Source organism: Microcebus murinus, chromosome 2, assembly GCF_040939455.1.
Source record: "Microcebus murinus isolate Inina chromosome 2, M.murinus_Inina_mat1.0, whole genome shotgun sequence".
In the NCBI taxonomy this organism is placed as follows: Eukaryota; Metazoa; Chordata; class Mammalia; order Primates; family Cheirogaleidae; genus Microcebus; species Microcebus murinus.
In genome coordinates this window covers 124,845,643-124,871,398 of record NC_134105.1, presented here as the reverse complement: position 1 = coordinate 124,871,398, position 25,756 = coordinate 124,845,643, and the positions used below count along the sequence as shown (strand labels likewise).

The window sequence follows — 25,756 nt, the reverse complement described above, 5'->3', positions numbered from 1 at the left end:
TTCAGTACAGTTGATCCTTTAGCAATGCAGGCTTGAACTGCATGGGTTCACTTATACATGGATTGTTTGTCAACCAAATACCACAGAAAATACAGTCTCGCTGGATGCAAAACCCACTCATACAGAGGGTCAACTTGTGTATATTGTAGGACTTGAGTATGCATGGATTTTAGTGTCGGGGGACGGGGTTGGAACCAATCTCCCGCATATTCCAACAGACAACTGTATATACAGCTTAAGTGTGAAGATCAAAGGCATTGATATTAAAGAAGTAAACAGAGTTGATGCTGGGTTTGAGTCTGGACTGCGGGCCAGGCTCCTGCTAGATCAGCGCCGGAGATTTAAGATTGGTAAGTGATTTTACTGGGTTATCTTTTGGGCCTGATATTTCCAGCCAGCTACGGTTCCGCGACGCATCTTGGCTGGACCGAGGAGTGGGAGAGGGTTGAACCAGGAGTCCCCATGCAGCCTCGCAGCTCGCGACCCTCTGTGCGGCTGAATCAGGCCCCTAGCATCCAGGCGTACTGTCTTCTCCACCTGCAATGACTGTCTCCAATTTGGAATTCGACCTTGGGTCTCCAAGTGTACCCGGGAGAGGCCCAAGACATCACGTACCATGACTGGGCTTAGTGCTGAGTCTCTCTACCGATCATCAAGGAGTGTCTTTAATATCTCCCATCGGCAAGGTTTGATCACCCTTGATTCTCAGAGGTACTTTACCATTCTTTTCCTGAGTAGTATTTCCGTAGTTCTGGGGTGCAAATGTCCGGGAAGCAGGCAGTCGGCTGGAAAGGACACCTTTTACAAACATTTGGGAAGTGGAATGAGGGGGTCCGTTCCTCATTGAGAGTTAATTGAACATTCCAGCTGCAGCTCGAATTGGGTGAGAATGGCCTTTGTTTTCCTGGCTGCTATGAACTAGTGAGATGTGAGAACAAACTTAGAATTTCATGTGTGGGCTTTAGATGCACATTTGACCTTCTGGAAACCAGTGATCAGTAAATAAGTGTGCTTTCAGTAAGGAATACTCGTGCTCTGTCCCAGGCTTCATCGATAATGAAAGGATTCAGGAGAATTTTGGATGGAGGTCTGAAGTAGCCAGATAGTTGTAAAGAGAAATTGCTTCCAACAAAGGGATAATATGAAAGGTACTCATTTATTTGAAAATTTGAAAGATGTGATATAATGAACCTTTGTGACTTCTCTCTTGAGTTATGCAGTTTCTTCAGTTAAGTAGTTTTCACTTACTACCTTCCTTACATCTAGATAGTCACCTTTTCCCCCCATAAAAGCAGCTGATTTTTTTTCAAAACATCCAGTTCCAAAAGAGTTCTAGGTACTACTGCATTATGCTCCCATTTTTCTTTATAAGAAAAATGCATATGTTCAAGGCCCCTGATGCATCAGGCAAGTACCTTGTTACCTTTTGAGAGCAATGCAATTATAGTTAGGACAGCACATTGATCTTCAAACCTCGGTGTTGCTTAATAATCCAACAAACTAATAATCTCCTCATTGATCCCAGTTTTGCCATTTTATTGAATCTTCTGTTTTTTCTTTCTCTCTGACAAGTTTTGTTAGTTATTTCAAGGAGATCACGTATTGTTTCTATATAGCAACTAGTTTTTAGACAGGCAGTGATTTTTTTTTAATTATTGCTCTTGATTTGTGATTTCTCCATTCAAAATTAATGTAACCAACCACTAATACCACGAGTAGCTACTGTCTGCTAGGCAGTTTACATTTATTGTTTTATTTAATGCTTAATACAAAAAAGAAAATCACAAAAATCATTATCCTTCTTTTGCAAACATTTTATACTGAGACTCAAAGAGGTTGTGATTTCCCACAAATTATACAATTAAATGGTACAATTGAGATTTGAATCCAGTCTACCCGACTCTAAATTTTGGCTCTTTTTACTGTGCTCTATACTTCCTCTCATAAATAAATGTAATAGAATCATTTATTTTCACTTTCAGGCAAAATTGGGTAGGTAGTATGTCACATTTAGAAGTCAAATGGATATCAAAACTTGAGGATAAGGGATTTAAAGAATGAATTAATCACTATAAGGTATTTTAACATGTGAATAATGCAATTTCTTTGCGGCCTTGGTCCTTGGCTAGTTTTATCATCCTAATTCAAACAAACGCCAGTTCTGTACATTGGCATAATACTTGAGACAAATACAAGAAATCTAGAGACCATCAGCATATTGGTAACTCTAAGTCCAGCGTGTCAGCTAACCATCTCTTTATACAGCTTTACACACACACATTTATGTATATGAATACTTGTATTTGTGTGTGGAGGTATAGGGAGAAAGAATAAGTGAATGAGCACAAATTCGTAAACTTGAACTTTGTAATGATTTGTAAGGAATTATTATTAGCAAAATTGTTCCGTTATATGCATAATTAAACCTGCCCATTTGAATATCCTATTTTATCATATAGAGAGAAATAACAGCCTAATTGTCAGGGAACTTACTAAAATCTAATTGACATGACCAATACTAGAAATCGCATAGTACTTAATTCTAAAGAATATCCTATTTTATAGAAAGACAAAACTATGTGTGCAGCTAGTCTCAAATACTAACGTGTGATTATGCTACATTGACTTAACTAAGTGAAAGATATTTGCATTGCATATCCCATAGGCAGATCTCAGAGGTATTTTGCTTTCTATCAAATTTCAGTGCTTAGGTAGGTTGAAATTATATCTGTTTTGTTCAGTGCATCTAGCACTGTGCTAACATGTAGTAGGAGCTCAATAAACATTTATTGAGTGATTCCTGTTTAAAATGTTATTTGTCCCCTGAGAAATTCATATATGTAATTTTTAAGAAGGAATTATTACATAAATGAATGAATGTTTATTGTTACTCACCTTGATCTTAAAAAATAACGCCCACTTCACACTCATCCATAAAAGACAATGCATCCTACAAAGACTGGACTATAAGATATGAGAAAATATCTAATATTTATTCTGTGCTTGTTCTTTGCTATGCAGTGTTAAATTAATCCTTACAGCACTATGGAACAAGTATTATCCTCTTTTTATAGATGAGAACACTTAGGCAAATAAAAGCTTTGTGAGTTGTCCTAGGTTATATACAGTCCTAGGTTACACAAGTGCTGGAGCTGTGATTTGAACACACACATCTGACTCCAAAGGCCATAATCTTAACCACTTTGCTATACTGCATCCAATTGGATTTTAATCCCAGCTAAGCTACTAAATGTGTGTGAAGGGAAATTTATTTCTCTTCAGATCATATTTCTCATCTATAACATAGGAATTGGTTGGATTAGATGATCTGTAAGTTCCCCTCTACCTCTACCTTCTGACTTTAGTTGATTCCCAAGTATTATCTGAAGATAGAAGTTCTGGTGTGCTAGAAAACCTTCCTCAGTTTTCATGTGTTTCACATGGCTTTTACATGTGTTTGTGTCTTTTCCAGTGGTAGACACACAGTCATGTTTTTATAATGGAAAGAACAGTTCAGAGTTTAAAAGAAATTGCAGCCATGCTTTTTTACCAGCTATGACACTAGTAAGTCACTGAACCTTTGTGAGCTTATGTTTTCATATATAAAATGGATCCACAGGAATGATGTTAGGGTAAAGTGAAGTGACATATAAAGCCTCAAACACATTGTCTGACACAGCTGCCATTAAATAAATATTGATTTTTTTCTCCCTAAATCTTGTGAAGATAAGAGATTGGTGGATATAAAAATGCTTTATAAATTACATAAAGATGAAGACTCTTTTACATAGTCTACTAGAAGGGATATTATGTATATATACAGTTATTTAAGGGACACTTTACATACATTATTGAACACAAAACATGATGAGAATGGGGAGAAAAATTTTGCTTCCAGGAGGGCAGATGAGGAAAGACCTCATGATGAGGGAAATATTGAATTTGAGCCTTACAGAATGATGAAGATTTTGGCAGGGGGACAAGAGAGAAGAGTGTTGTATTGAAAAATGCAAAAAGGTGTCAGAAAAGAGAATAGTGTTCAGTTCACTTTGGAAATGTGGGATGGGTGAAGGCAAATAATAAAGTTAAACTAAAAAACTGAGTTTAGGACAAGCTATAGACAACAGTGTGGGCAAATTAGAGATGTTAGGCTTTTCACAATAAGCAATGATTTGTGCATATAAACAGGAGGGTGAGTTAGCATTTGTTTTCTTTGCTCTGGAAAAGTGCCCATTTGTTAAAGTATTAAAGTATACCAATAAGCCAAAAAAGAAAATAAAAATTGCCCATAATCCCACCCCTCAGTAATAACCACTCATTTTTCTCTACATTACAGATTTGCTTTTTAAATAAAAATGATATAATACTATAAAAAAATAAAAAAAATAAAAAAATAAAGAAGTAAACAGAGGCCAAATAGTGGAAAAAGTCTTGCAAGGAATGCTAAAAAGGTTGGGCTTTATTCCAAGAGAAGCTAGGAAGATTTTAGGGACAAAATGACATTTTATAATTGTCTTTTAGAGTGACTACAATGTTTGCAATACAGTGAAACTGTGGGAGAAGGTGTGCTTTGAGGGCAAAGCCAGCTGGCAGCTGATGTGGCATGTAAAGCTGTTGGAAACAGGCCACCTCTAGTGCCCCAGGAGGATCCTGCAATATACAATATTGACCATAAACTATTTTTAAAGATAAATATTGCTAGTAAAAAACATTTCTGGCCAGGCATGGCAGCTATTGGTGGGTTGTGATGTGCTATTCTAGCTCTTTTGGAGATGTCCAGGTGAAAAATGTTAGATTCTTATTTCCCAGTCCTCATGATTCTTTGTTTATTCCACCCTCTTACAGGTTTGAGATAGTCACAAAAAAGCACTTAAAAACCTGCTGACAGTATGACGGATCATCAGTTTCTATCACACCAATAAATGCTGGAGAAGTTGGCCAATATAACTTTGCTTTATTAGCTAAAATAATGAATGCTCCATATATATATATATGTATATATATACACACACACACACACAAACACACACCCTTTCTAAAAAATACGTTGTTTTGGTAACCACAGTCAAATTTTTTCAGAAAGTCATTTTAGGAGACTTTTGTATTTCTTTTATACATTATTGAATTATTGGGTATTGCAGTGGTTTGAATGTGTCCCCCAAAGTCCATGTATTGGAAATCTAATTGCCACTGTAACAGTATTAAGAGACGGGACGTTTAATAAGTGATTAGTTGATTTATTTTTAGAGGAAACATTTTATTTGTTGAAATATAATTTTTCCTTAACCATAAAGATATGTTTTATTTCTTAATAAAACTGTTGTAGTGAATCACCAGATTCCACTCTTCTGGAAAATCCACTTTTATTTAAAAACAAAAAACTTTGATTCTTGGCCATAATATAATAACTGGATTTTATTAGATTTTAAGAAATCCTCTATCCTTTTCTCCATCCCTCAGATTATTAAACTGAGTTCATAATTCAAATTTTTCTGCAAATCATCACTGGTTAAGTATATAAAAAAGCATGCCTTTTATCTGAAGTTGTCAGGGAATGATCAATTTTCCAAATAACTTTTTAAAATAAAACATTTGAGTCTTTCTAAAATATATTTAAGATTTTTGCAGGATTCTTCAATAGACTATATGTAACATAATCTCTTTTCCTGATAATTTGGGTAATATGAATTTAAAAAATTAGAAGTTTCTTGAGGAATGTCTGGTTGTATTTCTAAGACCTAGAATAGTGCTGTATGTACAGCAGGCCCTTGTATGTGTCGGATGCCTTCTTTGGATTGAAGAGGCTGAAAAGCACCTTCCCAGACACCCTTGCAGCTAAGGTTCTGGGTGTGAATTAAGTTCCACAAAATAGATGCACTCTTGTGAGATTTTGGAGGTTGAAGTGAGGCAGAAACCATTTTCCCTGCCATGTTTTAGCTGATTCTCCTGACAGCATCATGTAAAAGAGTTTTTTCTGAAGCAACATTCCAGAATCCATCCTCCAGATACGCAGTCTGGAGAGGCGGTGCAGTAACAGCAGCAGTGACAAATTCTTGATTTCGGCTTCCTGATCTTTGGATCACAGTTCATGGGGTATATTTTTCTTTATTGAGATATAATTCACATACCATAAAATTCGTTCCTTCAAAGGATATAATTTACAAGTTTTTAGTATATTCACAAATTGCAAGTTAATATATTCACAAGGTTGTACAAATATCACCAGTATCTAATTCCAGAATAGTCTCACCACCCCCAAAAAATACTCCATACCCATACTTATTCTCTACTCTCTCCTCCCCTCAGCTCTTGGCAACCACTAATCTACTTTTTGTCTCTCTGGATTTGCCTATTCTGGACATTTTTTATAAATAGAAACATACAATAAATATGTGCCCTTTTGTAACTGACTTTCTTCACTTAGTGTAATGTTTTCAAGGTTCATTCTTATTGTAGCATGTATCAGTATTTCTCTCCTTTTTATGGTTGAATAATATTCTATTGTATGGATAGATAATATTTTGTTTATTCATGTCTATCAATTGATAGACATTTGAGTTGTTTCCACTTTTTGGCTGTATGAAATAATGCTGCTGTGAATACTCATGGGCTAGTTTTTGCATAGACATGTTTTCAGTTCCCTTGGGTATACACCTAGGAGTAGAATTAATGGGTCATAAAGTAACTATGTTAAATTTTTTAAGGAACTGCCAAAACTTTTTCCAAAGGAGCTGCGCTATTTTACGTTCCCACCAGAAATGTATGACCCATCTAATTTCTCTATGTCCTCACCTATACTTGTTATTGTCCACCTTTTGTATCATGGCCATCCTGGTGAGTGTGAAATAGCATCTCATGGTTTTGATTTGCATTTCCTTAATGGCTAATGATATTAATCATCTTTTCATGTGCTTATTGGCCATTTTTATGTTCTTTGGACAAATGTCTATTCAAGGGGCATACTCTTGAACTCAAAGCTCTTGTGACAGCCTTGGAGGTTGGGGGTTCAATTGAATCCTGTTCTGGGAGTTATTCCCACAGGCACTTCTTCATACCAGCTCCTTTAGCCCTTCTAAAAATTCTGTAAATACCCAATTTTCTGTATTCAATTCTTTCCTGCTTAAAACATCTAGAGTGATTTTCTGTCATGAATTCTGATAGAGCCATCAAAAAATATTACTCAGAGGACATTTGCTTTGTTGTTTTGTATTTTACTGCTGGATTCTGGATAGTTGAGGTTGCTAGACAAGTTGCCTCTTGTTACAAACACGTTTGGTTGTGCATATGTACATTAGTTTTCTCTTGGTGCCATAACACATTACCACAAACTAAGCAGCGCTTAAACAACACACATTTATTATCTTACAGTTCTGAAGGTCAGCAGTCCAGCACAGGTCTCACAAGGCTAAACTCAAAGTGTTGACAGGGCTGTCTTTCTTTCTAGATGCTCCAGAGGAAGATCCATTTCATTTGATTGGGTTGTTAACAGAATTCAGTTCCTTGCAATTATAGGATTGAGATCCTTGGTTCCTTGATAGTTGTCAGCTGAGTTGTCACTAGAAGTCCCAACTTCTAGTGGCCAATTACATTTCTTTGCTGTGTTCTCTCTTCCTCCATCTTCAAAGCCAGCAATGGGAAAGTGAACTCCTCTTATACTTCAAATCCGTTTCCTTCTGTCTCATCTCTCTGACCCACTTGACTGCCTTCCTTTTCAAGGCTTGTGAAGATTTTAAAGATCCGGGTAATTAGTTTGGGCCTACCCTGATCCAGGATAATCTCTCCATCTCAAGGTCCTTAACCTTTCTCTCATTTGCAAAGTCCCTTTCGCTATGTAAGGTATGTATTCACAGGTTCTGGGGTTACAGTGAGGGCGTTTGGGGGTAGGAATGGGGAAAAGAGGTATTGTCATATCTACCTGATCTTTACTTTTTTTTTTATTTATTCAGGATATTATGGTGATACAAACATTTTGGTAACATGTAATGCTGTTTGCCCTACCCAAGCCAAGGCTTCATCTTCACATTTTTAAAAACTCCAACTCAGAATTCATTTGACATTAAAACTTTAATGTCAGCTATTTCCACATTCAGATATAGCTAATTAATTTTTCAAAGTACTTCAAACAACTCATAACCACTAATTATCACTAATAATTATAACCATGATATGAAGGCACAAAATTAAGTACAGCTACCTTATGACACTAAATCCTCAGGATATAAAAGTTAATAGGACAAGTTTCTGCCACTTTTTCTTACACTGAGACACCTTATATTGAAGATGAATAAAACACCTTATATATATATATATATATATATATATATATATATTTTTTTTTTTGAGACAGAGTCTCGCTTTGTTGCCTAGGCTAGAGTGAGTGCCATGGCGTCAGCCTAGCTCACAGCAACCTCAAACTCCTGGGCTCAAGCGATCCTTCTGTCTCAGCCTCCCAAGTAGCTGGGACTACAGGCATGAGCCACCATGCCCGGCTAATTTTTTTTTTTTTTTTTTTTTATGTTAGTTGGCCAATTAGTTTCTTTCTATTTATAGTAGAGACGGGGTCTCGCTCTTGCTCAGGCTGGTTTCGAACTCCCGACCTCGAGCAATCCACCCGCCTCAGCCTCCCAGAGAGCTAGGATTACAGGTGTGAGCCACCGCGCCCGGCCAACACCTTATATTTTTAAATAGCACTTTACAGATTTACAAGTGATCTTACAGCCGTTATCTCATTTGTACTTTACAATGTCCCTTGGAGGCACACAAAACTCAGGAAGCATATTATTCCCTTTTTATAGATGAGAAAATGGAACTTCCGAAAGACTAAATAACCTACTCAAATATGGTAAGTTTAAACATTTCTTTCAGAAAAAGTAACATTTAAGTAAGAGGCATGCATGGAATAAACTGATTAATGGACAATATGCAGAAAATGAGCAGGTCTCAATCTTCACAGGGAAATGTTGACATTTTGATTATTTTTTAGAAATAATACAAAAACAATAAATAGTATTTACTGATTTGATCTTAAGGGTTCCCTTTGATAAGAACCAGGACTTAAAGCTTTTGTTTTTCAAGATTTTCCACACCATGAAGCTATGTTACCTTGCTCTTTCTTCTAAAATGTACAAAAAAGATACACATTTAGATAAAGGACGCTCTAAAGGGATTCTGCCTGTTGGATCTTGCCCCTTTTACTAGCATACAATAGGGAACAGGAGAGGATAGGGACAAGTATACAATGGCATGCAAAAAACAAATTTAAACAAGCCAAAAGTACATAAAGCCAGCACCTATAGCCATAATACTATTACACAAAAAGATGGCCCTTAGCCCTTTCAGATTGTATTCTGATTCATCAAACATACTGCAAGTTTTGTAATCTATGATTCTGTGATTTTTCCAATCCTGCTCCCCGTCAAGGTAACCATAAAAAATGAGAAAATAACTCTATATTTATCTGTATCTACCCCCACTATCTTCATTCTTTACCTTCCAGCTCCTGTTAAAGAGATAGGATGGTCAATCAGGTATTTAAATTTATTTCTTCTAATAGGGTTATGCCAGACATGGTCTATAGAGCGTGGAAGAGTACCCTGGGAAAAAGCAAAAACACATGAATATCCAGCAGAGGGTGGTCTAATCAAATAAAATCTTTTTTTTTTTTTTTTTTTTGAGACAGAGTCTCGCTTTGTTGCCCAGGCTAGAGTGAGTGCCGTGGCATCAGCCTAGCTCACAGCAACCTCAAACTCCTGGGCTCAAGCAATTCTCCTGCCTCAGCCTCCCGAGTAGCTGGGACTACAGGCATGCGCCACCATGCCCGGCTAATTTTTTCTATATATATTAGTTGGTCAATTAATTTCTTTCTATTTATAGTAGAGACGAGGTCTTGCTCTTGCTCAGGCTGGTTTCGAACTCCTGACCTCGAGCAATCCTCCCGCCCCGGCCTCCTAGAGTGCTAGGATTACAGGCGTGAGCCACCGCGCCCGGCCTAAAATCTATTCTTAATAGTTTTGAGCAAGTACAATATTTATATTAAGGACACTTGGATACTCTAAGGAAAAAAAAGAAAGTAGAATTCTTATTCAACAACAGAGAAAGACTAAAACTAGAACAATTCTACAGTAAATGAAAATTAAGACCGAGAGTAGTAATGATCATTTTAATAAATCTGTATAAAATAGGCTAATAGAAATACTCAAGAGTCTTGGAAATATTCTTTCAAAAGATTTGAGTTTTCAATCTAGGAAACTACTTTAACAAACGTTTTAAGGCTATCTGGAATATATATCATATGCTCCATAAATATTTAATGAACCAAATGCCAAAAAGATGTTCCCAGCTACTGTACATATGTATATACACACCTTTGGTGTTTTAATTTTCTTAGGAGGCAGTAAGTTTTCAGGACAAGGACCAGCATTAGCTGCACAGGTCAAAGAAAGAAGAACTTCCTGAGGAATGAACTCATTCTGAAGGGAAGTAGGAAGGGGTTTTGAACGATCCACCATATTTTTTTTCTCCCTTAGCTCAGGAAGTCCTAAGAAAGTAATGGAAAAGAAAAGCTCTTACTACAGGTTTTGTTGTTAGATGGAGTTTCCCAGACTGCCTCATCAATCCCATTTATGTTTCTTACAGAGAAACATTGTGTCTAGTTGACAAAAGTAACGAGTAATACTTAAAACACTGAAAATCGTCCAGTCAAGAGAAATAACACATATTGCCCACCCTACTCACATTACAGTTTCAAACAGTTTCAAACACTCAGGTACAAAGATGGACCTTCGTTATTCCAAATTTAAAGTTGAAAATCAAACTCACTTCACTTGCTCAGTTAACTGGGATACCCTTAAGATGGGAATGAATGTCTGTTTTCCTTTTGATGTGAAAATGAAAAAAAAAAATTTCATCTCCCCCAAACTGTCAAATTAGTAATTTTTCTTACATAAACGCAAAGGCGAGAATTTCATTAAACTGAGGCATTTTTAGAGTAGAAGGGATCTGAATTGGGTTTAAAAGTAAAAGCGGAACTGGGACTGTTGGAAAGGAAGAAAGTGGAACAATTTGAACAAATTGGTGGAATAAGAACCATAAAAAGAGTTTTCTATTCAGCTTGACTAGGACATAGGGGTTACAAAGGGGAGTTGTAGGGCTAATATAGGAAAAGCCCTTCTATGAAGTCAGTCAAGTAGACTTAGGTTATCATTGTCCTTAATCTATGCCCCTCACATAGTATGGTATACATACTATATAAGGAAGTATCATGTATGGTGGAAACTTCTTATGGTTTATATTACTAAATCAATCTCTGTCTCTCTCTCTCTCTCAAAAAGAACTAGGAAAAAAAAGGTTGGATGGGGCTTTATTACAATTTCCCCTAAACACAAGGTGAAGGTAAGGCTGGAGAAAGCTTCAGCATAATAGGGGTAGGGATAACACTAGTTGATTCTTATTCTAGTACAGATCTGCATTTATCTCTATAAGAATGAAAATCTTAAGGAATTACTCTCATTTAGAAAAATTACTAAAACAAATTGACATGTTGTACTAAATTGCATGTGTTTCTCTTATCTCCACTATTACGTTTTTAAAGTTCTTTAAAGTCAGAGACAAAAAAAAGTGCTGTTTCATACAGCTACTGGCATTTAAAATAGGATGAATTTAAAGCAATATACAATTCATGTGAAAACTGTATGTGAAAGAACTATAAACATAGTGGAGGAGTACTGAACAGGACTCTGACTCAAAAATACTGTAAAAGGAATGGCTTTTGGTTTTATTAAATGTGTATTAGAAAAACAGCTAATTAAGGTATTCTAAATCTCAGATTAAGAAAAATGGTGAATGGACAGCGATTTCTGTCTGTGCCTATGAGTGTTCGCGTCTGCAGGATCCTTGAAGATTACCTCTTGTATCTTCCTTGGCTACAGATACTTTTGACTTTTTGCCCTCAGATGATGAGGCAGAGTTTATCCGTGTGGAGGGAGTTTTCAGGAGAGACATAATAAACACTGCCTCTTATCACTCCGGAAATCTCATTTATAAACAAATCGGCACCGTACCAGGACTTGCAGCCTGCCACATCGTCCTGCAGACAAAACAAAAACCACCGCCCAAAAGCAGGACACATTACGTGCTTGCGTTCAGATCGCAGTTTAGAATTCATCTAGCACGCTTTACCTTCATCGGAGAGACCCGAGTTCTCCCACGTCACCTGAAGGCCGGGCGCAGGCAGGGAGGGAGGGACACGCTGGGCCCGCCCCCCGCCGGCCCCCCGCCCCCCCGCCCGCCTGTCCCCCGCCCGCCGGCCCCCCGCCCCCCCGCCCGCCTGTCCCCCCGCCCGCCGGCCCCCCCGCCCGCCGGCCCCCCCGCCCGCCGGCCGGCCCCCCCGCCCGCCGGCCGGCCCCCCCGCCCGCCGGCCGGCCCCCCCGCCCGCCGGCCGGCCCCCCCGCCCGCCGGCCGGCCCCCCCGCCCGCCGGCCGGCCCCCCCGCCCGCCGGCCGGCCCCCCCGCCCGCCCGCCGGCCCCCCCGCCCGCCGGTCCCCCCGCCCGCCTGTCCCCCGCCCGCCCGCCGGCCCCCCCGCCCGCCGGCCGACCCCCCCGCCCGCCTGTCCCCCGCGCCCGCCCGCCGGCTCCCCGGGCCCTCCCCGCCCCGCCGACCCCCCCCCCGGCCCCCGCCCGCCCGCCCGCCGACCCCCCCGCCCGCCGGCTCCCCGGGCCCCCCCCCCGTCGGCCCCCCGGCCCCTCTCCGCCCCGCCGACCCCCCCGCCCGCCCCCGCCAGCCACCCGCCGGCGGGCGCCTCGCTCCAGGCCGCCCGGCCCGCCGGGCCCCAGCGGGCAGCGCTGTCGCGCACGCAGTCCACAGACGCGGGAGTTAGGCGGGGTTCGCAGCGCTTCGTGCTGAAAAGTGACGGGAACGGATACCTGCAAACCTCTGTCCTGCAAGCCGGGTTTCGCGCCTGGCTTTCGGTCACCTCGCCCTTTCCCAGAACGCTCTTTGTCGTCATAGCAACCGAGGACGCGAGCCAGAGCAACCCTCGCGGGGCGGCGGCGGAGGGAGGAAGCTACGAAACTCTCTCGTAATTTCGGTGTGTTTTAAGTCCCGGCATAGGCTCAGCAGCAATAGGGAAGGAAATGCTTAATCGGGCCGTTGTCACAGAACCCAAACGCGTCAGCGTTCCGCGCTCGCGGCCGCGGCAGGGCCAGCGCGCAGGCGCCAGGGACGTGAGCGCGCGTGAAGGCTGTTCCCGTCTCTCCCTCACTTTTGTTGCTTTGCATGTTTTTCTAAAAGCCAAACTCAGGGGAAAACTGGGAATCAAAAACTCTCGAGTTCCCCTGTTGCATAAGTTACCCAGTCCTTGCATTGCGGGCACGTCTTCCCGGGACACGCAAACGCCGCTCCTCCGCGCGCAGAGGCAGGCATTCCGGGCCCCTTCCGGTTTTGTTTTTGCTAGAGGCAGGGAAGGAGGATCGCACGCTAGGCGCTACCAGCTCTGGTAAAATCGTTGCGTCTTCTTACGTAAAAACCTGCTCTCAGGAAAGATTTCGATCGGCCCATTGGCACTGAAGTGAGACCCGGATCCGAACTGCTACCGGGGATCATTCCGTATTAAGGCAGAGATTTAACATCAGATAATGATCACCGGTGGAATCCTAGCTTTTAGGTGCTTTACTCTTAAAAATTAATTTCAGAAGAGAAGAAAATTATTCAGTCGTCATATTCCTTAGTGCCATGTACAGTTCCTGGGCAAACGCCCTAAATAGGATGTTTGAAGATCAGTTGGATAGTTCAGTTTTGTGTTGACGGAATTAAGGCTCTGGTTTCCAGAGTAGTAACAGAAATATGGGCAAAGTGTTCAAAACAAAACCAGAGGCCGGGCGCTGTGGCTCACGCCTGTAATCCTAGCTCTTGGGAGGCCGAGGCGGGCGGATTGCTCAAGGTCAGGAGTTCAAAACCGGCCTGAGCAAGAGCGAGACCCTGTCTCTACTATAAATAGAAAGAAATTAATTGGCCAACTGATATATATATATAAAATTAGCCGGGCATGGTGGCGCATGCCTGTAGTCCCAGCTACTCGGGAGGCTGAGGCAGAAGGATCACTCAAGCCCAGGAGTTTGAGGTTGCTGTGAGCTAGGCTGACGCCACGGCACTCACTCTAGCCTGGACAACAAAGTGAGACTCTGTCTCAAAAAAAAAAAAAAAAAAAAAAAAAAAAAAAAACAAAACCAGAACCTTCCTGCTCCCTTTGAACTCATCTAGTCATACATTTTGGGTGTCTAAGCATTTTAGCCCTCTCCCCTACCACCATAGCTTTTCAAAGAATTGAAATACATATATAGCATAATAGAGCACACACACAGTTCATTTTCAGTACTGGCAAACATCAAAACGAGAGATGAGCAGAAGCAAGGCAACGCACAAGCAGGTGGAAGGTCATTTTCCCCAAAGTTGCCTTTCTTCCTCCTCACTGCTGTCATGTTACAGTTGGAACCGTAACCGTTGATACTTAACTTCAGAGGTCCCCAAACACCAGTGTCAGTTCATACATGGCTCATCAAGTTTCTAGGTATGTATGGTAAGAAGTAACTCATCTTCTGCATTCCTAACCTAGTTTTTAGAAAGAATTTAGGGTGATAGAACAGACAGAAACAAGTGAACACATTTAAGATACACAGAAAGTAAAATCTATAGGATTTGGGAAATGACTAGATCTGAAAGGTTACTTCTCATTTTCTCTCCTGTGCAATGGTATGGTGATCATACATACCCTTTACTGAGACTGGGAACAGAGGAGGAAGACCAGGTTGGGGGGGGGGGGCTTGAAGGAGATTTAGGACTTGTGGACATAGTGAGTCTGCAGTACCATTTGAGACATCTGGGTGGAAACAAGAGGCAACTATTTTAAGTAACATATATATATGAAACTCTCAGCAAAGGTCTTTACAGTTGAAAATATGAGACATGAACAAGACTATTACAATAAGACCATCACTACTGAAAAATACAATTGCTGCATTTGGAGAAACCCCTAATTTTTAATTATACCAATGGAACCCTAAAATGTAGACAAGTAAAATACGATTGAGGTCTTTGATGGAAAATACTATAGCAAAATATAAGATGAGCAGGTAAAAATTTTCCTAAATAGGAAACATCAAGACATAGGGATGATAAGAGTCAGTTATAAGCAGGGCTAATTGTGCTTGTTGGTGTTGGCTGGTCTGTTGGCAGCTTGATACTAGGTAGCATTAGGGTCCCTCCAGGACTTCAGGTGGAGAAAACATTATCTCAGAAGTCAGTGTGATCACCAAACATGCCCAGAACTGGGAAAAAGGAAACAGCCAGTGTGCTTTTGCACCAAATCTTTTTACCAACTCATTTTCTAAGCAGGTGGGCAGGAATTGTACACACATCTGCAGGCACTTAAATAGAGCATACAAAGTGCCCTGAAGAAGTCTTGAGTGGGAAGTAGGCCAGTATTTGTACTTAAGAGGTAGCTAAAAAACAAAGAACCAATTAGCAATTTTTAAAAGGAAATCTAGGCACTGCTCAGCCAAATGCTTCACAAGGGAAAGAGTAGCTTCTCCTATTGTTTCCATACAAGGGTGTCCCTAAAACTGAAATGATGCTTCAGACTTAGTTCTGTGTCATTCAATTTGCACACGGGTGTGCCTACAGGAAAAATATGCTTTTGTCTTTTTCACGTTTATCTTCAGTGCATAGCACACCATCTGGCACATGTTATGCGGTCTGTGAGAATACATCTTTCTCATCATACACTAAGTTGGACTTCTACACAGAGCAAACTGTCATGATCATGCCAATCTCGCGTATGCTACTCCATGAGTGTTTTCTCACAATAAATGTACAAACTGTTGTACTGGTATTCTAAGCTAGATGCATGAACTTAGTTGAGTACAAATTCAAGCTATCCAAGCCTATAAACTTTTCATAAATTAATCAAGCAAAACTGTCACTGTGGCTTTGCTCTTAGTGGCAATGAATAGCCAACTGGCCCAAGAAACAGGGACACGTTTAATTTCAGAAGGGATTTCTCCCTACTCCTCTTGACTGGCAGAACCAGGTGGTATGTTATAGACAGACCATCAAGGGTAACTAGAGAGTAGCACTTGACTGTTGCTATGTCAAGTAGCGCTTGACTGTTGACATGCGCTTTTATGGGAAGAATGTTGCAATGTCAAGTATCAAGCATAATAGGTTCCTATTATGAGTAGATTCTTCAGAGAGAGGGTGTCAGTTTGTGCTACTATATATAACAGAATACATGAGACTGGGTGATTTACATAGAACAGAAATTTTGCACTTCCAGAGGATGGGAAGTCCAAGCACAAGGTGCCAGCAAGTCCAGTTGTTTGGTGAGGGCCACATTCTCCAGAGGGGAGGAACACTGCCCTTACATGGTGGAAGGAGGAAGGGCAAGGGGGCAAATGCTGTGTGAAGAGCTGGCCTTACTCCCATTTATGAAGCAGGAGCCCTCACGGCCTAATCACCTGTCAAAGGTGCCACCTCAATGCTATCACACTGGCAACATCAGACTTTTAAGAGAGAACACATTCAGACCACACATAACAGAGTGGAAGCAACCTATTTTGCTTCAAATCTGGCTTCCCCCAGTCTTGTCTTAAAGGCACATTTCCTGGCCAACAGATTTTTCACCTTTCATTAGAAACCTAAAGTCCATTTCTACCCACTGGAGCAGGGAGCAGCGCTCCCTGAGCTTCACTTACAGGTTTTAAAGGAGGCTGACGAGCCAGTGTCACTGCTTTTCTTGGTGCAAAGTAAAAACTGGGCCCCACTATTTCTTTGTAATCTGTAATACGGTTCCCCTCCATTAACCTGGACAAGAAAGTCCAGTTTTCTGCCTTCTCTTTTGGCCATATTGAGCTTATCAAGCTACCTGATATTAAGATGAAAACCATTTATGATCATGAACCACAGAGTTAATATTGAATACACTTGAAGTTACTTTTAAAAGTTTTTTTCAAATATATTTATTTATCACATTCTTCACATATGCAGTAATTTGCCACTTTCTGTGTATACAAATTTAAAAATTTTTAAATTAATGCTAATACAATACATACTAATCAAAGTATTGGGACCAGTGATTAGACAACAGGGATTTGCAGGACAGAATAGGAATTCAGGAAAACAGCAAACAACAATGAATTAGAAAAGATATCTTTAATTAAAATGAGAACCTTTAAAAACAACTTCAGATTTATATGACCTTTCTATTGTTTTCAGAACACTATGGATTAACATACAGACTGGAAAGACACAGGAACAGGAAGGTGCAGTTCTATCCCAAATGGCAGAGCCTTGAGTAGGGCTTCAGCTCTCTTCCCACCCAAGAATTGGCACATTTGCACATGGGAATCTATCTCTAAATGAGAGGGAGCATGACTGGGTACATGAACTGCCTGTTTCAAAGTTATTTAAAACAAACAAAGTATAGCTACTATTCATTAAGAAAAATACATCACAAAGCATGGTATACTATCTACTAGCTTAAAGTTTAGCACTCCATTGGGAAGGGCTAATTGACAGCAGAAATGTGAGCGTATTACTATAAATAAGGGAGCACTTAAGAAAAAAAAAGTAAAGGGAGTTTGAGGGTTTTTTTTTTTTTTTTGTAGATTATATCACTTCTGAAATTAACCCAGTCTCTCAAGTCCAAATTAGCTATTAAAGTCTTTATATTTTACCCAAAAAGGGAAAATTTTACTAAGGATTCAGTAGACTGTATAGCAAGGGTCCTCAAACTTTTTGAACTGTCCCTCAGACAGTTGGAGAGTGCGCACTGTGGGCCCAGGACAAGTCGGCTGCTTAGCAGGACAGGCAGCGATGGCAAAAACACCCAGTGGGCCAGATAAATGTCCTAGATGGGCAGCATGTAGCCCGTGGGCCATAGTTTGAGGACGCCTGATGTATAGGTTACATAGGTCTCCGCCTAACCTAAAGCTTATCAATTTTATTGTCTACTGATTTTCAAATGAGGCATTAAATTTAGGGTGGATAAAGGCACTATTCTCTCCCTGTTTTACCTAGAGCACCTACTTTTTAATCTCCTCTTGAAACTGGGCTTATATGTTAACATTTTATTTCAACAAAGGGTTCCAACATTGTATTATTACCTGATAGAAACTTTACTGATATTAACAAATCCTTAAGTAAGCTTCACTCAGAACATTCATTTTATTCCTCAAAACATTTATGTTCCAGTTACTACAGTTTGGGTCATAAACATAAAGCCTAAAGATACATATAAAACAATATCCAAGACAGATTTTTACCTTGACTGTATGTATAGTGTATACGCTGTCCCCAATCCCTGGGCCGGGTCAGTGCCCTGTTAGGAACTAGGCTGCAAAGCAGGAGACTAGCAACAGGCCAGTGAGCAAAGCTGCATCTGTATTTATAGCTGCTCCCCACTGCCTGTATCACCACATAAGTTCCACCTCCTGTCAGATCAGTGTTAGCATTGGATTCTCATAGGAGCACAAACCCTATTGCAAATTACACATGTGAGGACTCTAGGTTGCACACTCACGATGAGAATCTAGTGCCTGATGATCGGAGGTGGAGCTGAGGCGGTGACGCTAGTGCTGGGGAGCGGGTGCAAATACAGATGATCATTAGCAGAGAGGTTTGCCCACACAATAAATGTAATGCACTTAAATCATCCCAAAACCATCCCCTCCATCCATGGAAAAATTGTCTTCCATGAAACCAGTTCCTGGTGCCGAAAAGACTGGGGACTGCTAGTGTATACACACACACACACACACACACACACAATATAGCATTATGTGATATATAGTGTTACATAAATTACATGAAATTTTGCCCAAGATTAGTAAGCATGTCACTTAAACTTTGTTACAAAAGTATGGGCTATCTTCCATTAAGAAATCTATTCTGCCTTCCAAAATTATTTTTTTGTTTTTTTTGAGACAGAGTCTCGCTTTATTGCCCAGGCTAGAGTGAGTGCTGTGGCATCAGCCTAGCTCACAGCAACCTCAAACTCCTGGGCTCAAGCAATCCTCCTGCCTCAGCCTCCCGGGTAGCTGGGACTACAGGCATGCGCCACCATGCCCGGCTATTTTTTTTCTATATATATTAGTTGGCCAATTAATTTCTTTCTATTTATAGCAAAGACGGGGTCTTGCTCTTGCTCAGGCTGGTTTCAAACTCCTGACCTCGAGCAATCCACCCGCCTTGGCCTCCCAGAGTGCTAGGATTACAGGCGTGAGCCACCACGCCCAGCCCAAAATTATTAATATAAGCATTCTCTTTACACTGGCAGAAATAAGGCCTCATCAGTTTCCATCCACTCCATAAATTCTAAAACTTAAGTAATACGCACTAGTTCTACACACTTGACTTAAATACCTAGGTAATAGCAGAAATCAATTTCTTTTTAGAAGCTTGCCACCCTTCCCTAATGCCAGAGCAGATAAACATGAAAGTAATTTTGGAAAGATGGAAATATGAGTGAGTTCCTTTAACAATCTTGTTAAAAATGATCAATCAAGATTTTAACAATCTTGTTAAAAAAAATCCCACTGTGGGATAGCCTATTATATCAAGGTGCAATGCTGATTTATATCATCCTGAGAGTCCATTTAAAAGAAAAGTATATATTCTTGGGAGTGTGCAGCATTTGAGCTATTCACATTTTTGAAAGATACCAATGAGATAGTTAATAAGGATTAAGGTTTAGCATTTATGAAGGCTAAGAAAATAGGCCCTATTCTGCCAGGGCTAGTGCTTTGCAATAATCCTATGAGGTAGTTATTACCCCCATTTTACAGATGTGGAAAACTGTGGCTCTGATAAATGAGGCAATTTTGCCCAACGTCACATTACTAGTAAGTGTGGAGCTATCTTAATCAAAAGCCCATTCTCTTTTCACTGCACCAGTAATTTTTGCACTGGGTATTTTGGGGGCAAGAATGGGTGTACCAAGCAAGAAGGGCTTCAGGTCCACTATCATTAACTCAACCAAAAGTAGCTATATTTATCTGTTTTATGGGCTGGACATTTAAAAAAAATAGTTCCATAACTAACCCCCAAATTCAAACTACTGCACTGTCAGGCCGCCTCAATACTTCATTATTTTCCCCCACACAAACGAATTTTACTCAAAAGTACTTATACCCATATAAAACAAAGACCCTTTTTTTCCGCACAAAAGACCTCTCAGCAATTAATAAATTATATCTTTTTAGGCTATGCAGTCCAACTTTTATGACCAACTTTTAAATATATGATGTTATGTTTTCTGTAAGACTTCAAGATTCCATTTTTCAGGCAAGTATTTTTAAATTACAATGAAAACTGTCTATACTAAATGAATTAGTTCTACAGCACAACTTATGTTTGCCAATATAGATTATTTACACATCATACTTTTTTACCCTGTTAGTTATCACGCACTTTTTACCTTGCAACTATTGAAAAAGGACAAAACATTTTCCCCACTCCTTTTGCTTCCAGATGTTAGAGGTACTGACAAGTTAAAAGCAGCCTCAGTTTTCTAATTAAATTACAACATGAGGCAAGCAGCTTTACCTGGGTAATTACAGCACATGAATCTACCAAAGAACAAAACAAAATTCCATTTTGCTTCATTATCCAGGATTGAGAATAAAAGCATCTAACAAATTTGTCCCATGTATAAAAGGTACTAGAAGATCAAGTTAGAGAGGTAATAAAAAAAGGGAAATACATACTACTTAGTTGTTGTGTTGAATAATACACACCACAAATCATGGTTACTATTATTTATACAAAAAAGAATTTCTAAGCTCATTACTTTTCAGAAGGCAAAAAGTATCAATCTGTCATTGAAAATAATTTTCACTATTAGCAAAATAGGAAAAACTAAATCAATTTTCCTGAAACACATTAGCAAGGGGTTTTAGTTTTTTATATTTGTTTAAACAGTGTAGATGATGATTTGAAGAAAAGACCTTTGCTAAAAGCAGACAGCAATAGCAATCACAGCTATCAAGCCAGCTTCTTTCACAGAAAGTGGCCATTTCTTAAGTGTTAACCTGTTTGTGAAAGTTTCTTAGGACAGTCTTAGCATTCTGAACAGTCTACAATTCTACATATCATTTGTTGTAAATCTAGAGCAAAAAAATCAATAATAATAATAAAGGGAAGTGGAAAGCTTTTTTAAAAATAGCCTTGATCAGTCCAACAAATACAGTATTCAGAAACACAACAGAGAAACAAAGTCCTCTCATAAGAGTACAAAGTTATAGAACTTCTTAGAAATATAAACCTAGGAATTCCATTGTCTTGCTTTGAAAGACTGGCTTATTCATAACCGTGCCATAGACCAATCTGTTCTTATTATCTTTAAAATGTAGTTTTACATTCAAGTGACTGATTCATTTTCATTCAATTTAAGGAAAATGCCAGAAATAACAAGCTTTATTAAAGCAGTCTAAGAGGTTATGGTTCCATTCCAATTACAATACTATTGTGCAGAACATTACTGCTAGGAAACATGTGGAATACCTTTTTACAAGTAACCTCCTTTGAGGTGTGCTTGTGTTTGTTGAAGTTGAATCTGAGATTTGAAATCTGCCCAAACTCATCTGGATCAAAGATGGTGAACAAAATAGGTGATTAAGCTGGGTAGTTGTGGCTCAAATTAAGATGTGACTATTAAGAAACTCTACTTACCTTCTTGTGAAATTGAAAACTGACTTTAAAACAAATTCTAAACAGTACCAAGAGAGCTTCTTAAGTGGTTGCTACAAGTAACAATAATCATTTGAATGATTCATAAGTCTCACTTCTTTAGGTGGAAAATAGAAACACAAGGTAGGCCTGTGGCATCCTTTGCAATGCTCGATCTTTACAGACATGATCATACTTCCTATATACAAACAAAATAATTCCACACTACATTGTATCGGTAATGGGCATCTTATAAAATGGAAATATTGCACAATAGAGTGCATTTCCTTAAAAACAATCGCATATTAATTTGTTTCACCTAAAAACTACTACCGTTAAAAGTATAACAGAGCAAATGCAGAAGCCAGCTTCTGGATCCTTAATGATCACATTAATATTAATGGAGACAATTAATACTTATGTTACAGACTCACTTGTCTGCAGAATAATTCAAGATAAGTCAATATTTTTTAGACAATAATTGTTCTAAAGGATACTTCTAAATAACTTCAAGGAAGTTACTACCTTACAGTTAAAAAAACATTATCTTTTACAATAAGTTCCATGACAAACAAAATAATTTAAACACATGATTGACTCTACAAATCTTTTTTAAAAATTACTTTGGAAGTTATAAGAGGAAATATTTTTCCTGTGCTACTTCTTTTTCCTTTCCTATTTCTGATCCCCTCAATATATAATATTATTGATGTAAACTTAAGAATTCAAGGTGAAAGGCATCTTTTTGCTTCACAGAATTTATGACCTATAGAGAAAACAAGGTAAAAACTCAGAACTGAACTTTTTTCCAAAAATACATAAAATAGGATGCATAACAAGATTATCTTTAGAAAATATTTTCTCTTTTTACTGGAAATAGCAAAAATTGTGCCCCAATATTTTCTTTTCTTTCCCAAATGCATGTTTAATTAGCATATGTTCCAACGATGTTCATGAAAAAAAAAATTCTAAGTCAGAGGTACTTAAATAATTTCTTCATAAGTGTTTTGGCTAGTTCAGTGGCCAAGAAAGTATTATGCTTAGTCTCTGATTGGACAGAGTCAAGAAAAAAAAATAGTATAATTACCAAGGCTAAAGCCGATAAGACCCAGCAAGAATCTGTCATTACCTCAGCCATTAGTCTTCCATCTCTTCTCCCCACCCCAACAATAACAAATTCCTGCTTAAGTGTACAAGACTCCAGTGAACTTCCATCAATTCTGCTTCAAGTGACCTAGGAATGGAATGAGCCATCCGTAAAGCCTGGAGTGGTCCAAATAACACAGATAACTTCAGTAACGGCTGGCGCCAAATCAAGGAGAATACCCAATCTTCAGTGACAGAAGGAAATAAAGTCCAAGCTTCTAAAACACGTACTGACAAGTCCAGGAACGTGGCTGGATATAATCTAGAAATGTGGGCTACAATGAGAAATAAAAAGAATGGAAGAATAGTTTGTGGACATGAAGTGTGGGAACAGGAGATGTTAATGTTATGTATTGTACATCTCTACAATGCCTCTCAGCATTTCAGTAACCTTCAAGCTATAAGCAGCTCACTAATTCAAAAGATGTTAAGTACTTTCATGTATAGAAGCTTCACATGAAGCTTCCAAGTCCAGTAAAATCTACACAATTGCATGGACTTTTGACCAAATTCTAAATAGGAACTATTTCTTTCTGTATCTTGCCTTTTAATTTAAACACAGCTCTACCTTTTAGCCAAAATCTAAATGGTGGTAGGTTAAGGATGAGAAAACATGTATGCAAATGACTAAAATACAAGGTTTAAAATAAAAGAACTGTCTAAAGGAAGAGCAGGTGAAGTATCATAAAAGTTCAGAAATAGGAAAGAGGAAAGAAAGAATTTAGAAAAGCTTCATGGAAGATGTAACGTAACAAACTGGATTTTGAAAGGCAAATAAAATCTGACATGTGGAATCTGAGTGTAAAGAGCAGCATGACCGGTGACAGAGTTAAGAGTAATTAGTTCAAATGCACAAAGGGGATTAATAAGAGATATGGAGAGAGGTTGAGGCAACATAACAAAAACAGGGTAGACAAAGCAGCTTTGGAGAGAAACTGATGATTGGATTGTAGATATCTTCACTTACAAGTGCCTGTGAGGAACACCTAGGCAGATATATCAAGAAGGCACCCCCTCCAAACTTGGAAGGTTTGTAGGCACTGAATGCCTCTCTAGTAAGGAGTCATTCAATGTTAAATTTGCCAAATTCAAATTTAACAAATTGAAGTATAGGATGCCCAGATAAATTTGATAAATAGCCCTAACTGCTGAATTTTTGTAATTTATTGAAAAATACATGACATTTAAGGTATTCTGAAAAAGCCAATATAGAAAGGACAAAATCATTAAATATAGGACATACCCTGTATATAAGATGCCTGGAGGCTGGGCACAGTGGCTCACACCTATAATTGTAGCACTTTGGGAGGCTGAGGTGGGAAGATCACTTGAGATCAGGAGTTCAAGACCAACCTAAGCAAGAGCAAGACCTCACCTCTACAAAAAATAGAAATTAGCCGGACGTGGTCCTGCACACCTGTAGTCACAGCTACTCGAGAGGTTGAGATGGGAAGATCTCTTGAGCCTAGGAGTTTGAGTTTGCAGTGAGCTATGATGATGCCACTGCACTGTAGCCTGGGCAGCAGAGTGAGACCTTGTCTCAAAAAAAAAATTAAGAAAAAAAAAAAAAAAAAGGGAGGGAGGGAAAAGATGCCTGGAAACTCTACTTCTTGGGGTATTTCCACCCATGAAATTCTACCTATATGTACTGCTTTTTCAGCTAGTGCTAGTAGACACACTTAACCAGACCATACCAATAAAATTAACCAGAGTATCTGCTGGCAAACTCAAGTCTATGTTCTATACTATGCTACTTGAAAATAAAATTCTTATTAAAAAAAAAGCACCCTCCTAAAATTTAGGAGTTACCCATATACAGCTAAAAACTAAAGCCCTAAGAATAAATGAAACCTGAACATAACTACAAAAAAGAAAAAACAAAGTAAGAATCAAGGATAATGGAATCCTAGGCGTATCAGTGTTGTCTAACATTTTTACAAGAGTTCATTACTTTGGGAATAAAGAGGTAAAAATATCTATGTTTCGGTGGTGTGATAGGGAAACATGCCACTGAGAATACCTTGGAGAAGAATACTTACATTTTCAGGAGACATAAAATTAGAAGGGGCTAAAGAAAAAGCAGTAAAAGAAAAAAGAAAACCAAGAACTAGGAGAGTTAAATGTGAAGAAAACTAAAGAAAGAATTTCAAGGACAGTACAGTAAAAGCAGATAAACTAATAATTTTACTCCATATTCCCCTTGCTTTAGTAACACTAATTCATCATAATCTCCACCACTATTCTCCTCCTTAACATTTCCCACCAACCTTCACCATCAGGGGACAAAACAAGTTACTTTTGCACTCCAATCAGATTGGTGACTCACATTTTTCAGAGGACAGCGCTGACGTGCATACCACTCTTGAGAATAAAAGCACAGCAAGACTCCAATACCCAAGAAAAGAGAAGTCCACATCAGAACATTCCAAATTGGCCTTTTCCAGCTATCATTTACAATGAAGTTGAAAGCCACTAGAGTTAGGAAGACAACAAAAAAATACAGTTATCAAAACAATCTATCAGGAGATAAGGGCCCTCAGATATCTGCTGTCATCATTTAATAATCACAGTGAGCAGCAACTGTTTATATATATTTTATTCTGATCACTGATTGTATAAATAAAAATGAACTTTCACTGTGATAATGTATTAATCGGTAATTAACAGGAAATCAACAGTATTCACGACAGCTGAATATACTGCCATGAAATTATTCATATCCTAACTTGTCCCTCTCCACAAATGGACCAAAAAATGGTCAATTTTCCAAGGGGTGCCCACCGACAGTATTTATGAACAGGGAAGCTGTTTATATAGTCTTCATGACCTACCAATCAGTGTTATTAATGGTCTTCACAAGGTTATCTAGTTCATTTCCTTAATTCAAAGTGTA

At 39.1% G+C, this 25,756-nt stretch overlaps 2 protein-coding genes across 4 annotated transcripts in view; both read right to left on the bottom strand.

The window, feature by feature from the left end:
- Nucleotides 1–14,212, bottom strand: part of AXDND1 (axonemal dynein light chain domain containing 1) — a 158,827-nt gene extending 144,615 nt beyond the window's left edge. Inside the window, exons 1-4 of the mRNA XM_012772571.3 lie at nucleotides 12,921–14,212; nucleotides 11,904–12,085; nucleotides 10,365–10,537; nucleotides 9,490–9,593 (exon numbers count right to left, since the gene is read on the bottom strand). Coding sequence (XP_012628025.2) covers nucleotides 9,490–9,593; nucleotides 10,365–10,537; nucleotides 11,904–12,000 — 374 coding nt within the window. The 5' untranslated portion in view covers nucleotides 12,001–12,085; nucleotides 12,921–14,212. The remainder of the gene's footprint in view (nucleotides 1–9,489; nucleotides 9,594–10,364; nucleotides 10,538–11,903; nucleotides 12,086–12,920) is intronic.
- A 2,768-nt stretch (nucleotides 14,213–16,980) lies between these two features.
- Nucleotides 16,981–25,756, bottom strand: part of SOAT1 (sterol O-acyltransferase 1) — a 92,770-nt gene continuing 83,994 nt past the window's right edge. For all 3 annotated transcript variants that reach the window (XM_076000417.1, XM_012772579.3, XM_076000418.1), the window contains 2 exons: nucleotides 25,190–25,335; nucleotides 16,981–23,138 (listed from right to left, as the gene is read on the bottom strand). In XM_076000417.1, the coding sequence (XP_075856532.1) occupies nucleotides 23,082–23,138; nucleotides 25,190–25,335 (203 nt within the window). In that variant the 3' untranslated portion in view covers nucleotides 16,981–23,081. The remainder of the gene's footprint in view (nucleotides 23,139–25,189; nucleotides 25,336–25,756) is intronic.